Source organism: Venturia canescens, chromosome 11 (assembly GCF_019457755.1).
Source record: "Venturia canescens isolate UGA chromosome 11, ASM1945775v1, whole genome shotgun sequence".
Lineage (NCBI taxonomy): Eukaryota > Metazoa > Arthropoda > Insecta > Hymenoptera > Ichneumonidae > Venturia > Venturia canescens.
In genome coordinates this window covers 2,583,969-2,599,072 of record NC_057431.1, presented here as the reverse complement: position 1 = coordinate 2,599,072, position 15,104 = coordinate 2,583,969, and the positions used below count along the sequence as shown (strand labels likewise).

General features: G+C 38.1%; 1 protein-coding gene across 1 annotated transcript; it reads right to left on the bottom strand.

Moving 5' to 3' along the window:
- Positions 1-8,845: 8,845 nt before the first annotated feature.
- Positions 8,846-10,225, bottom strand: LOC122418333 (sentrin-specific protease 1-like). Its single transcript, XM_043432479.1, has one exon. The coding sequence runs from the start codon at positions 10,223-10,225 to the stop codon at positions 8,846-8,848; it is 1,380 nt and encodes a 459-aa protein (XP_043288414.1).
- Positions 10,226-15,104: the final 4,879 nt, after the last annotated feature.

Genomic DNA, 15,104 nt, shown 5'->3' with positions numbered 1-15,104 from the left:
CTCGTTTCCCTTACACTCATGCGGATCGCGAGTCGTTACGTCTTTAGTCCCGCATCGATAACAATATTTTTTCCGCGGCGCGAGACACGTCGACGCACGATGATTTTCACCCCCACAGTTCCAACACTGAAAGCCTTCTCTCGAAGGACGAACAGCTGTTGGCTTCGAAAGTGGGTTCGATTGAGTCGACGGATTTGGAGCGTTTGGTTGATTACCGGGCTTTTTAGGTCGCTTAGAGCGATCGGTATTTGATTTTGTTCCTTTCGGCGGTGCGGACTTCGGATCGAAATTAGCAAAAGTTTTGGTCTCGTTTTTCGAAGACTTTTGCGGAGGATGATACGCAAAATCGGGGTGTAAAGACCGATCCGGTGGCGGAGGTGGTTGACGATATTTCTCGTCCTCCAAACTCTGCTCAATTCCCCTCGCTCTAGTCTCGAGATCTATAAAATCACGCACTGTACCGAACTGAATAAAATATTTCAAATTGGAATGCATGTTTTTCCAAACATACATTAATTGTTCCTCGGCACACAAAACAGGTCGAACTCGTTCCATCATAGCTCTCATACACGTTAAATAAACCGGAAAAGGTTCATGCTCCCCCTGTGTTCTTTTCGAAATTTCGTCACGTAACGCCATTTGATAATTCGGGCTACCAAAACTACTACGCATCGCATTTTCGAGTTCGGAAAACGAATTAAAACTAGCACGATTTGTTCGGTACCACCACAAGGCTGTATCGCGAAGAAAGAACTCTAAACAATCTAACAAATCCGTGTCATTCGCCGGAAGCATGCGTCGACCTCTCTCAATAAGTAACAAAAAATTTTCGACGTCTTCGCCGATTTTTCCCGAAAAATTTATGCCCCATTTGCGAAGCATTTCGTAAGTCGAACGCATGTTTGACACTTCCGGTCTCCACGGGACATTTTCTCGCGGAGATGAATGAGACGGTAAATAAAAATTTCTTACATTAGGGTCGGTCACTGGGATATTTCTCCTAAACTCTTCGGTATTTCTAGCTATCGAGTGTGAGAAGGGAGCTGGAGGGGCTACCGCATCCTCGCGATCGTCTCTCAGCTGTTCTCCCCCCGCACCGATTTGCCTCACGATTGCCGGCGTTGGTCGTTCGAGCATAATTACTGAGGGATTCGCGACTTCGTTATAAAAAGGATTCGAAGTATTCAATTGTCGCGTATTATTTACAGTATTATTTGGGGTGTTATTAGTTATCTCATTTCGCGTCTCGACTCCGCTGTCAGGTATTCGATTCGTATCGATCAAAATATCGCGCGAAGTACAAGCTGGCGCGTCAGCTGATCTCGACTCTCGCCGCGGCGGCGTGCGATACGGAAACATTTTACGGATTTTCGAAACACGAAAGTTTGCGCGAATTTACCGAGGAATTATGTTTTCAGAAAGGAATAATACCGAGATCACGAAATTCCACCAAGGCCGTTTCTCGAACACACTACGAAATCGAACGAGATGTTGTTGTTGTCGTTACCCGCGGTCGACGCGCACGACGTTTTTCTCGAACTCGTACACTCACACACGGCACTCTCGGAACGCGTACCGCGCGATGTTTTTCTCGAGCGCTACACGGACACTCACACACGCGCACTCCCGATTCAAAATACCGGCACTTTTCGACGATTACTTGTGGCCCGTTGGTGAGGGCGATGTGCGATACCTGTAAGCCCGTTGGGGAGGGCACAGAAAAATAACAAGCCCGTTGGTGAGGGCGGTAATGTACGTGCGAGCCCGTTGGTGAGGGCGACAATGAATAATATAAGCCCGTTCGTGAGGGCACAAGATGAGAGATTTTCTATTTCTATCTCAATAATTAAGACTAGAAAAATAACAATTATGCAAAATATTCGATTATAAACTTGAGAGAATGGTTATATTGAACTTACAGGAATCTTTCCTTGGTTCTCACACATTTTTCGATATCCAAATCTCCCAATAGCTCGATATTTTCCAAGAAAATATATAATCTCTCGATTCTCTCGACACGACTCGGCACTTATTCTAGCGAGCGAACTGTACAGTACGAGAGCGGGACGATAACTAATCGTCCACGCACTCCCGAACAAAGGCGTATATTCCCCCAAATGCTCAAGGCGTGTCGCTAGCGCGCGGCCCTTTTTCGAGTCGGCGACGAGCGCGCACCAAGGCCACAACAATACCGAGACAAACACAACCAAAACACAAGCGACAAATATCGAAGAATTTCGAACTATGTCGAATATTGAAGCGCGAAATAATATCCGAAGTGACCGACAGACACAAAAGACACAATAAAACTATTTGAAATCTGACAGTTACCATATGACAGAACTACTTTACTTTATCGATTCGGAATTATTTTACGAAATTATGAATTTATGAAATTTAGGATTTGAATGAATCTAAATTTATTTAACACGAAATTACTCGGGATTTGCCAACGCGGCCCCACGTTGGGCGCCAAAATTTGTAACGACTTTTCCCGTGAGTCGCACAAACGCCTCAATCTCGAGAATCCCTGGGCGCCAGTTCGATAATTATTCGAACAAATTTTTAGATGAAATTCCTCGAGAAAGAGATTTTAGGGTTTTCCCGGTCGTAGCTGTAGGAACACCGAGGTGGTAGAGGGGCGAGGTCAAAACGCAGACAAAAGTAATTCACACGTAAGATACAGTATTCCGGAATCACAAGATGATTTATTAAATATAAAACAACTGATTAGAAAAAAAAGGAAGAAACATTATTTAATGGTGGTAGTTTAGTAATCTTCAAGATAAACAATTTCCGGAAAATGTTCGATTTATAATCAATTGCATTGATGGTCGCAATTGCGTGGATGGCCGATAATTGGTAACAAAGGTGTTAATTAGTGAAACGATTTCTGTCAGATTTCTTAAGCTACGGACTTCGCGGAACAAGAAAGACGAATTCCTCTCGGCAATTCTTGAAATAAATTACGTGAAAACGGTAGCTCTTAAACCGCGCAAGACGATTACACAACTTTTCTCAAAAGCCAACGTTACCCCGAAACAATATCGCTCTCGAAATTGAAACATTCACAATATTTTTAGAGCTCTTTTCGATACGAAATTTCCCAAAATAAATCACAAAAGAAAGCGAAACGACAGCTCACCGCTACGGTTTTAGTCAAGAAATACTCCGGAAAAGACCACGGAGTTCTCCCCAATATTTCGGTGATGTCGAATTCTTGAACGGTTGGCGACGGCTCGAAAGAATACGTCAGGTCACGTAGTATTCCAGAAAACGAAGTCCTCCCTTAACGACAGGGCAGCGTTCTTATACTTTCGGGTCCTAGCCCCCCACCCTTCGCCTACTCGCGGGATCTAGATTATTCTCGAAGGTTTTGATTCTATTTCGATTCGCTTAATTCCGAATTTCGGTTAAACGATCGACGACGGACGATGACCATTGACAGCCGAGATGTTCCGATGATTCCCGACGCTTGTTGACGCGTCGCGAGGTGAGACAGATCCAGGTGAGGGCTTCGAGCTAGCGACCCTTGCTCGAAAGTTCGACGTACGACGATAACAATTTTGACCTTGACGACTAGCCTATGCCTTCCCTTGCGGTAATTTCAACGATGTTTCGACTCATCTGCTATCCTTTCCGTCTCGTTCGCTGTCGCTCGCTCAACGTGAAATAAAATATTCAAAATAAATTACTAAAACGAAGTAACGCTCGCATTTGACTCGGAAACATTTATCTCGAGAGGAATTATCCGTCGTTACCCGACGTTTTCTCTCTCACCGTGCCAATCCATGTTTTGATCAATTTTAACACGTTACAGTATATACTTTGTTAGATGACGCGAAAATTATTTTTATTTTCCCGCACGCACTTCCTAACATCATAACCCCAAACGTCAACACGATGTGAAACTTCGGCTGGTGACTTTCGAGTGATTAGTAATTTCGAGCTCTCGAGCTCCTCAGCTTTCCGCCAAACTTCCTAGCTCTTTTTATTGAATGTCATTGGCCCAAAAATTTTCTCACCCTTCAAAATTTCTCTCACCAGGGATTGGTGATCATGGGGGCCAATGGGCCTATGTTTGTAGCGGTTGGAGTACGAGTATACAGATGCGTCAAATCCTGAATGTGTTAGTAACTTTTGCATAATCTTAAGCCCATGCAAAGTTTTTTCTCTTAAATTACGACACTGATCATGCTGATTTTGGGTTCATTCGACAGAGAACTTCTTAATTAGCTAAAAGTTCAATTTTCAAAGCCATACATAACTCATGAGTTTCGTATTTTAAGCAAATCAAATGCGAATTTCACCCCCACCACCGCGAATCGTTTTATTCAGAGAAAGTGTAGTCTCGGCGAGAGCCTCAGGCTAGCAGACGACAGGGCTGTCAATGTACTTGTCCCGAGACTCCACCGAGTCTCTTGATACAGCATGAAACTTGGATAGTACATTTTTCAATTTGCTCAATATTTATGAATTTTTTTGAAAATTTTTTATTTTCCTTTATTGAATTTTTTTCGATTGTTTCTTATTTCTGTTGAATTCTTTTGAACTGTTAAATTTTTCCTTTTTTACATCTATAGAATTTTTTTCCTGGTTTTGAATATTTTTTCTATGTTTCAATGTATCTGCGCAATTTGTTTGAAAGACAGTATTTTCAAACCCATCCATAAATGATCAATTGAAGTCTTTTGTAATGAATTTTTCACTCCATATTTATGTTACAGTGAGAGTCATAAAGTAAAATGAATGGCACAGTATATAAATTTTATGGTTTGCAGATTTTTGCTGTATTTTAATGATCCAAATTTATAGTATTATAGTAAAAAGTTGTTAGAAGTCATGATATTACATTAAAATGACATTGCGCATATAACATTCCGAAATTCTGTAGGTTCCCTTGATGTTGGCAGGCATTATACTTAATCGCATCCAATACTGAGCAACTGTAGACCTATCGTAATGAATGTTTTCACTAATAATTCCACATTTGCAGTTTGCAGAATAAGAATACTCAACATACACTGTAACGGTACGTTCGTGCTTGTGCACACCGTCACGCCAAGATTCGAGCAATTCGATAATAAAGAAGAGCGGGCATGAAGGAAAAACAAAAGTAAAATGAAATTAGAGTGAAATGACAAATGTTTTATTCAATTATTAATCGTTTTAAACCAAATTACAAAAATAAAGGCTTTTTATTTGAAATCGAGTTTTTCCGCTTTATTTTAATTGCATGAAAAATTTTATTTCCGGTATTTTTCTTTGTGACAATTTTTGCAATTATTTATCATAAACTTCGCATGAATTTACGCTCGCTTTTATTAGAATAATAACAATTAATAGTTTCGCTTGCAATAATAATTTTTCAATGATTCTCGCCAACGCTGGTCTTGATAAATTTTTAATTGTTTTTGTTTGATAATTTGTTCATTTGATAATTTGATAATTGAGCTATAATTCTTAGAAACTCACTTTTTGACTCTATACAATACAAATTGATTGTTCGAGTGGATTTTTATGGTTGGTCTCACTCTTTTGACTCGATATAATTCAAATTATGATTTTTTAGTGAGATATTTCGCTTTTTGAAATAATTTAATTGGCTCAAAATAATAAATGACTCGCTATTGTCTCGTTATGAGAATAAAGAAAACTTGTTTGGTTTTAATGATTTTTAATGAATTTAAAAGAGAATTAATTGAATCGCCACTCAGAAAACAATGACTCATTGATGGAAAAGAATCCACCCAGAGTTCTTGAGACAGAACGAAACCGAACTGTCCCGGCCCCTCTGGCGTGGAAAGGTAGGAGTCCTACCCAAGAATCTTGTGACCGAACGAAATCAAACGGCCACGGCCCTCTTGGATAGAAAAAGGATTGGAAATCTACCAGGAATCTTGAGACAGAACGGAATCGAACTGTCCCGGCCCTCCTGGATAGATCGGAAACTCTCACCTAAGAATCTTGAGTTCAAACGAAATCGAATGAACCCGGCCCTCTTAGCGTGAGAGAGGAAAGGTGTTATTCTGTTTGAATTCTGAGTGGGATAATAGCGATGTTATTTTGCTCTTTGTTTTTAGAGCTATTTTTGAAATGAGTGAAAATTCTATGTTGCTTTATTCTCGATTTTATGGCGAGTTCACGCGGCGAGATCCGGAGGCAAGACTGGCTTTTGGTTATGGCATGCGAGTCGAGCTCTCAGGGATTCGAGACGTGACTGGCTCCTAGCGTGGCGAGATTCGAGACGAGACTAGCTACCGGAGCTTCTGTGCTCGGGTTTTTATACCCTTTCTAACAAAGGAAATAATAATCATAATACTTTTGGACTTTGTCCCTCTCTCTGATTTGCTGCGCGACTTAATCTCAAACCCGGGACTCCCACTCTAAATTCTCCGATTGGTGCGCTAACTCCCCCGCGTGGGTCCCAATTGGCTGAGTTGAGCTGCAGTCACACTGCGCATGTGCGAGAATTTAATGAAATTTAATAAACTCAATTTTTATCGTTTTTATGCACAATTCGTATTTTTCTCAATTATTTTGTTATGATTTCTAACAAATTTCTAAACAATAACATTTTTATCTCATTTTAATTAATTATTTGCTCGTGACTGCGCCTATTGCACGTGCCTATGAAAGTAGGTCATCGCGCATGCGCATTGTGCACACTCAAACTTGTAATAAAAAGTTTTCTTAAAATTTTAAATAATTTTACTCTGAAATTTTCACCCGTTTATTCAGAATATGTTTTATTAATAGTCCGCGTCAATTTTCCGAACAAGAAAAGGTTTGTTTCATTAAAATTGAATAAAATAAAGAATTTCATGAATCTAGGGAATTTCGTTGAATCGAAATTGAGTTGGCAGCGCTGAGCGCCTCGCTTCCCGAGCGCCGCTTCGCGAAGTGACAGTTTTTCAACATGGCCGCCGGTGTAAACACGCGTGCGTGCCATGTCGTTGAAATAAAATAAAGTTCTTGAGTCGGTGTTTCGCTTCAACGCCCCCCAGAACAAAAAGAAATTTTGAGACTCTAAATTGATTTTTGTTCTCAACAAAAAATAACTAAAAAATGAAATTTGATTTGGGATAGTGGGAGGACAGGGCGATGATCTCTTGAAGATGATGATAATTTTGATGATTTGCAGCTTTTTTTCGAGGATCTTGATGTTTTTTCAGCTTGGCTCTAGATGACAGCGATGTTGTTTTTCAGCGGAGTTTCTCGATGGTGATTAGTCGCTCCAAAAATCGACCTCTCTCTCCTGCTCTTCCTCCAAGTCCATGAATTGCAGATGTTCTAATTGCCTCAGCTCAGCCTCGATTGGATCGAAAGGTTCCTGCCGTTGTTCTCCATTTACCAGTCTTTGTATTTCTTCTGGTGTTGCACATTTGATGTCATCTCGAAGCGAAAATGCATATTCGCCTTCTGTAGCGTATCCACGCTGAATGAGGCTTTCCCGCAGGTTGACGTAGTGTGGAGTGATAAAAAGATCGACCTCATGTCCATCTAGGGTTGGATGATCCCTGAGGATGTTGACTTTTGCCCTTTGATTGACTAGCTTTCGTTGATAGTGAAGGCTGCAAACCATATCCCATCGATCCCCAATGTACGGTTTAATGTTGGTGATGTATGCCTTTGTACAAAAAGGTGGCACGCTGGCATATTGATGTGGTAAATTATGAAGTTCATCAACGGGATGCATGAGCGTCATCCCTCGGTCAATTAGCATCAAGGTAGCTTCTTCATCCTCGACGTTGGTCAATCTCCCACGACAGGCACGGTCACCATTTATAACAGCGTACATTCGATCTGTTTTTAGAGACACCCTTTGATCGTGTCGTCCGTTTGTGAGTTCGATGAATAATTTTTCTTCGAGAATACGCAGCTCTTCAAATTTTGAAGGAGTTGTATACGAAAAGTTGGTTGGATTAAGAAATTCCAAGATTTTGACGTCATGAACGCCCTCCCAAGTCGCTGGCCATGGAGAAGGTGTTGGAACTCCCGGAATAACTTGTTCGATTCTCATTTTGAGATAGTTTTGGCAATTGGGTGTGAGCTGATAGAAGGTTCGACTCGAGGTGTTGCTTGTAGCTCGTCTCGATGTGGACTGAAGGATCGCAGCTCCGCTTGGCTGCTTTTATACTGCTCCGGCTTCCCCCACTCCTCGCTCGGTGGTGCTGCCCTCTGGTGGCCCGTGATGAGTCGAGTTGGTGGTTTGGGGAAAGGGAAATTACATTTTTCTATCCCTACTACTTTTTACAACTGCTGCCCTTTTCATTAGGCATTTTTCGAATTTTTTCATTTTACTCCCTTAATGATTACCCCTTTTTCGCTGTTTCTCCCCCTTAATTTTTCGAGGTAAGTAAAATTTTTGCTAGTTAAATAATATTCTTTTTCTTTCAGGTTTAGGTGAAAATTTCAGGTAAGTAGCGCTTTTTGTGTTTCATTTTTATCGCTTGAATTCATAGAAAATAATAATAATAACAACCCCTTTTTTTTTTATTTTCAGGTAACGCAAAGAAAAACACCGGAATTTCGTGTGTAACAAAATTAGTAACAGCAATGTTTATTCATTTGTTTATTTGATTTTAACAATGTTTGTTTTGTCAGAAAAAAAAAAATATAATAATTTGATTTATTGTTTGTTTTCTTGACAATTTTGTTTGTTTGTTTTCTTTTTCTTTTAAAAAAAAAAAACAATATTCTGTTGTATTCATCATAAATAATAATGATAATAACAATGATAAACTTTGCATTTGTTTAACAAAAATAAATAATTTCATCTGCTTAACGATTTATCACTAAATTGTCTCCATTAGAAATTTTTTTAGAAATTTATTCGAAATCCTTATTCTATTTTACCGGCTATCAAACGATTTTTTATTATTTGACGTTTTGCCGCCATGTCATTTTGACAAAAGTCGATTTCCCGCCCTGCGGCCTCATACTCGGCAAAAGAGCAAACAAAAACCCCACAGTCAAAATTGTTTGTTTGTCTAGGAATATCTTTTTTAATAACAATCGACCATTTACTCGAGTCAAAAGAGGTTTGTTGTTTGCTTGCCGCTTCCATCATTAAATATTCGAAAATTAGGGTCGGATACTCTTTATTGTTTCCCATTAAACTATCAAAATAGTTGACTCTACAGTTTCTCAAATCAATTGTGGCGAGACACCAATGTGCTCCCAAATGCAGAGGTATGAGAACGAGGTCGAAATCGAAAATATTAAATTTTCTTGTCCAACGTCGGACTACAGAAAATCCCCCTGACAACAATCGTGAGAAGAAAAAAGTGCTGAACGCGAAAGTTTTCTCGTATTTTTCCACGATGAGCTCCAAGTATCCATTAATAACTTCGTCGTTCAACCATTTTCTTCCGTCCAAGGTCTCTAAATCCTCCTCTTTGATCTTCCGACCCTTATTTCCCCCTTTGCTTTCCTTCTTGTCTAAATTCTGATTCTTTATCTTTACATTCTCCGTCTTCTTCTCTTCCTTGATGTTCTCTTGCTGCTGTATTTGTACATTTGCTTCTCTTTCTGTCTCGATGTTTTCGTTTTTTCTGTTGGTCCCTGTGTTCGTTTCCTTCTTCATTTTCTTGATGGTTTTCTCCTTCCTCTCGACATTCTCCTCATTGCTTTCTTCCCTTCTTCTTTTTTGTTGTTCGTCCGCATTGTCGTTTAACTTTTCGTTTTCCTTCCCTTCGTCCTCCCAGTTAAATTCTCCTATTTTCCAGTTCGTCCATTGCTTTCCGTTTCTCTCTACTTCTCTCCTATACCTTTTTCGTTCTTGTTTTTCGTCCTCCCTCTTTTTTCGTATCCACTCCTCCGCAGACATCGGGAATTTGAACTCGACACCACTTTGTGGGTCTCGGATGGGCGACAGAATCTCGGGAACGACGAATTCCTGAGAGATTTGTTCAATCTTTTGAAATGATTGAACAAATTGTTCGAGCCGTTGGCGATCAGGTTTTCGGGTTTCATCGACGTCAATGGGAATGAGACGCCACATAAAAACCTGCGTCCCCTTATTTTTGGACCCCGGGGTTTGAGTTCCCGTTGATTGTTTCGCGCATTTAACTTTGTTCATCAAATCTCGTTTGATCTCAAATTGTTCTACCTCTTTTATAACTTCCGATCGCTCCGATTGTTCCCAGACGCCAACTTCACCTGTTTGCATGCCAAAATGTACTTTGGCATGGGCTTCGGTTGTTTGAGTCGACACATCCATTTTTCGCTATTAAATAGTATAATTTTGTTCAAATTGGTTCTAAACATTTAGTTAAATATTTTTCATGAGTTTTCTTGGCAAATTATTACCTTTTTCTCGTTTATTTTCTGTTTTATTCGTCCGAAAAATCGCTCCCGTTCGAAAAGACGCTTCGTTTGAAATTTTTACAAAGGGGTATGGAAATTTTCCCTAGATGGGTAGACTCGCAAGTAAAATACGGGATCGCTAGTTGACACCAGCGACAGTAGCGAACACAGGAACTACATTTAGTGATATTTTGGCCCGATGAAATAAACTTTGTTTTCTCTTGTTTTGATCGTTAATTTAGATTAAATAAATGTGTTTTTTGATAGTATTTATTGTTTTGAGCATAATTATGCATATTTTCAGTAAATAAATGTAAAAATAAGGTGATTTTCTGTCAGATTTTTGACTTTTGAAATTTTTAATAGACTTTTTAAATTCTCCTTATGGGACTGATCTCTTCTCATTGTTTTCTCGTAAAATTTGTGCAACAAGGTGAATTTTGCTATTATGATCATTTTTACTGTTTTTCCGATTTTTCTCTTAGAAAATCTTTTTCCCAAATTAAATAATTAATGTCATTAAATGTCTTATACTATTCCCAAACTATTAGGAGTTATTTGAACAAAATCTCTTTAGTTATTTTCCACTATCTCATCAATTCAGTCTCTTGGCTTCGGAAGCGGAGTTTATAAAAAAAAATGTTTAAACAAAAAAATGTTTTTCGGCCACTGCAAATGTCTTTTAAACAGATTTTAACAAAAAATAAGATTTTTGATTTATCATTAAATTTTTTTCTTTTATTTTCGCTTTTATAATTTTTTTCTTGTGATTTTCGTGTTTTCTATAAAATTGATAGCGATTGAGCTCAAAATGGCCATGTAAGGAGAGATAATCGTAATTTCGATTCTATTGAATTAATTATTATTTGATAATAAAAATTTTTACTTTTTATCGAATTTGTTTGTTATTCTTTTGTAAATAAAAGGTAGTTTATTCGTTTTCATTAATCTTCCAAATCCTGATTGTTGTTGTCGTTTTCGGCTTTATTTTTGTATTTTTTTAAGTTTGCGGCATGGTACATGCCTCTTTCAATACCGTTTTCGGGATTTTCTAAAATATAAGTCGCGGCTGCTATCTGTTTTTTGATTCTATACGGCCCCTCGTAGATCGAGAAAAATTTGGCCATCTTCTTGTTGATTGGATCACTAACATTGCACGCTTTTGCGAGAACTAAATCATTTACTTGAAATTGAACCAATTTATGTTTTTGATCAAATTTTTCGGCTCTTTTTCGGCCTTTTCTTTCTATTCGATCTCTTGCAAGCATTAATTTTTCATCGATTTCCTGTTCATCTAAATTTTCGTTTCTTTCGATCTTTAACCAATTTTTCCAGATTCTTTGAGGTTTTTCGTTTTTCTGAATTTCAAGTGGAGTCATTTCGATTGTCTCATGATACGTTTCGTTCATACAGTCTTCTATTACTTTGACCCATTTTACCCAATCGGTGTGTTTGTCTGTTAAGAATGTTCTAAAGAATCTACCGATTTCTCGATTTACTCTTTCCACTATATTCCCCTGAGGATGTCTGATTGACGAGAAAACAGGTTGAATACCCTCACTTGCTAATTTACTGAGCCATAATCGCGACGTGAACTGAGTACCGTGGTCAAATTGTAATTTTCTTGGTTTGCCATAGTCTGGAATGTAATGATTAAAAATTTTGTTTATTGTCGCTGGAGCAGTTGCGGCTTTTAATGGATACAAAACTACAAATTTCGAAAAGGCATCGATAGTAACGAGAATGTGTTTCATTCCGCCCTGAGAGGCTGGCAAAGGACCGAAAAAATCGATTGACACAATATCTCCAGGTCCTTCTGGAATGATATTTTGCTGTGCGGCATACGAATGCTGATTCGGAACTTTGTTCCTTTGACAAGAGTCACAAAAAGAGAGAATTTGTCTGACTGAATGGTACATTCTTGGGTAAGTAAAATCTTCGCTAATTATTTTCCATACTTTTTTAGCCCCAATATGACCGTACATTTCGTGTGTTTCAGATACTAAGCGCTGGAAAATCTCTTTTGGAATTACGACTTTACAAGAATTCGGATTGATTGTCTTGAATAAAATGTTATTTTTGATTTGAAATTTATCGTTTTCTTCATTTTCAACCCTTTCCTTTATTTCGCGAATTTTATTGTCTCTTGATTGAAATTCTCCGATATTCTTAATCATTAATTCAAGTTCTCGTGAAGGTTTTGTAGCTAGCATTGTATTAATAATTAATTCCCTGCCTTTTCTGCCCCCCGTATCAGGTGGATTTAAACGACTCAAAACGTCTGCAACAACGTTTCTAGCTCCAGGACAATATTCAAAATTGATGTTGTAATCCTGGATTGCTAGGATCCATCTCGTTAATCGTTCACTCAGTAATTGGCTATTTTTCAAAAAAGTTATAGCTTGGTGATCGGTAATGACTCGAATTTTAGCTCCCAATAAATAAGTTCTTAATTTCTTTAAAGACCATACGATCGCAAGCAATTCTTTTTCTGTTGTCGTGTAAGCTAGCTCTGGCCCTTTAAGAGTTCTACTCGCGAACATTATCACCCCTAAATCTCCATTTTCATCGTACTGAGCTAGAGTGCCCCCCAAAGCATAATTACTCGCGTCTGTCTGCAAAATGTACTCTTTTTTTCGGATCAGGATGTTTTAATAGCACGTTATTTACGAACAAATCTTTAACTCTCTGGAAAGCAATTTTTTCGTTCTCACCCCAATGCCATTTAGTTTCTTTTCTCAATAATTTTAATAGAGGAATTGTTTCCTCAGCATGATTTCTCGTAAATTTCGTGTAATAGTTTATCAGACCCAGAAAACCCCTCAATTGCTTTAAATTTCTTGGAGCTGGGAAATCATGAATAGCTTGAATTTTTTCGGGTTGAGGTTTAATACCCTCGGTTGTCAAAATATGCCCCAAAAATTCTACTTCTTTTCTGAAAAATTTTGCTTTTTTGAGTTTAATTGTCATTCCGTGATTCTCTAATCGTTCAAGCAATTCATCTAAGTGTTGCATGTGTTCTTCGAAACTAGTTGAAATGCATAATAAATCGTCAACGAAATTTATCACGTGGTCACCGAGACCATGCAGAACAATATCCAGACCCCTTAACAAAGCAGCAGTGCTTGTTTTTAAACCGAATGGGGTTACTGTGAACTCGTAAACTTTACCGCGATATCGAAATGCCGTAAACTTCATAGAATCTGGATGTAATGGTATTTGCCAAAAACTGTTGGTTAAATCAAGTGTTGTCATTATTTTAGCCGTGTGGCATTTTTGAAAAACCTCTTCGATATTCGGGACAGACTCGTGGTCGTCCTCCATAACTTGATTCAATTTTCGGGCGTCAAGACATAATCTAACTGAACCGTCTTTTTTAATAACTGGGATAATCGGATTGATCCATGGACTACTGGATCTCTGAATAATTCCATAATTCAATAATTTTTCAATTTCTTTGTCAACCTTTTCACGATGCATTAATGGTACCTCGTATGCATGAGCTACTATCGGTTTTTCCGATGTAATATTCAATTGATGCTCATAAACGGAAATTCGGCCAGTGTCCTTGCGAAAAACATTTCGTCTATTCCAAAGCACCTGTTTATGAATTTCTTTTTGATTTTCAGGGAGAGCGGTTTGATCTACGATTTCTTCTATCTCTTCAATTGTAATTTGATCATTGTTATTTTGATTATCATTAAAAATCAAATTTTGTATTGGCTGAACATTTTTTTCACTAATAATTTCTTTCGATTTTAATTTTGGCATCGGCTTAATAATTTTCTCTCTATTTTGAATTTCTTGGTTTGATTCACTTTCTAAATCTTTAATTTTTTCTTTGATTTGAAAAGTTTTGATTTCCCTCCTGTTAACAAAATTCCTTTCTACTTCAACAACATTTTCTTCCATTACTTTAACTCCACTTTCCACATTTTCCTCTTCATTAATATTTTTCTCAACATCAACTTCAATTACTTCTATTTCTACTTCTTCATTTTCAACTTCTTCACCAATAACTTCATCATTAACTTTTTCTCCCACTTCAATAACTTTTTCAATTTTTTTAATTCCTCCCAAAACATTAACTTCTTCAACTTCATCATCTTCAATTACTGCTCCTTCTTCAATCAAAACTGTTTCCAAATTTTCCTCCATTTTTTCTTTCTTCTCCTTTTCACAGGGTCCCACTGCGGGAATTACATCAACTACATCATTATATTTGACCTGGAGACTCATTTCTCCCAAATCAATCAAACTTTTCAAGGGTTGGAGTGAATCTACTCCCAACAATACGTCTCTTATTAAGCCAGGAATAATTAGATATTTGATAAACGTTTTTATTTTGCCAATTTGAGTTACAGCCATAATTTGATGTTTAATTTTTGTCATTTTGCCTTTAATGGCACCTTTTACCGTGACTCCCGTCACAGGCAAAAGAGGACAATTTTTCAAAATTTCTCGATTTTCGAGATAAAACTCCTCCGAAATCGTAGTCACTTTCGATCCCGAGTCAACGAGAGCTGTCACCGGAATGCCTTCAATTTTCGCATAAATTTCTGGACATTCAATAATCGGGACTGCTTCACCGTTGATCTCCTCTCCCATCAAAAATTCTCTAGTATCTGTGAAAATTGTGTTAATCGGAATTTGATTCTCACTGTTGAGGTCCATTTTTAATGCGTCGTGCGGGTAATTTTTAATTTTATTTTTGTTTCGATTTTCCGTTGTACCACGCATTTTTATATCGTTTCCATTGTCTTGATTTTTTGTATTTATTGCGGGTACAACGC

Coding starts and splice junctions, on each gene's coding strand:
- LOC122418333 (XM_043432479.1), bottom strand. CDS start 10,225: ATGGATGTGTCGACTCAAACAACCGAAGCCCATGCCAAAGTACATTTT.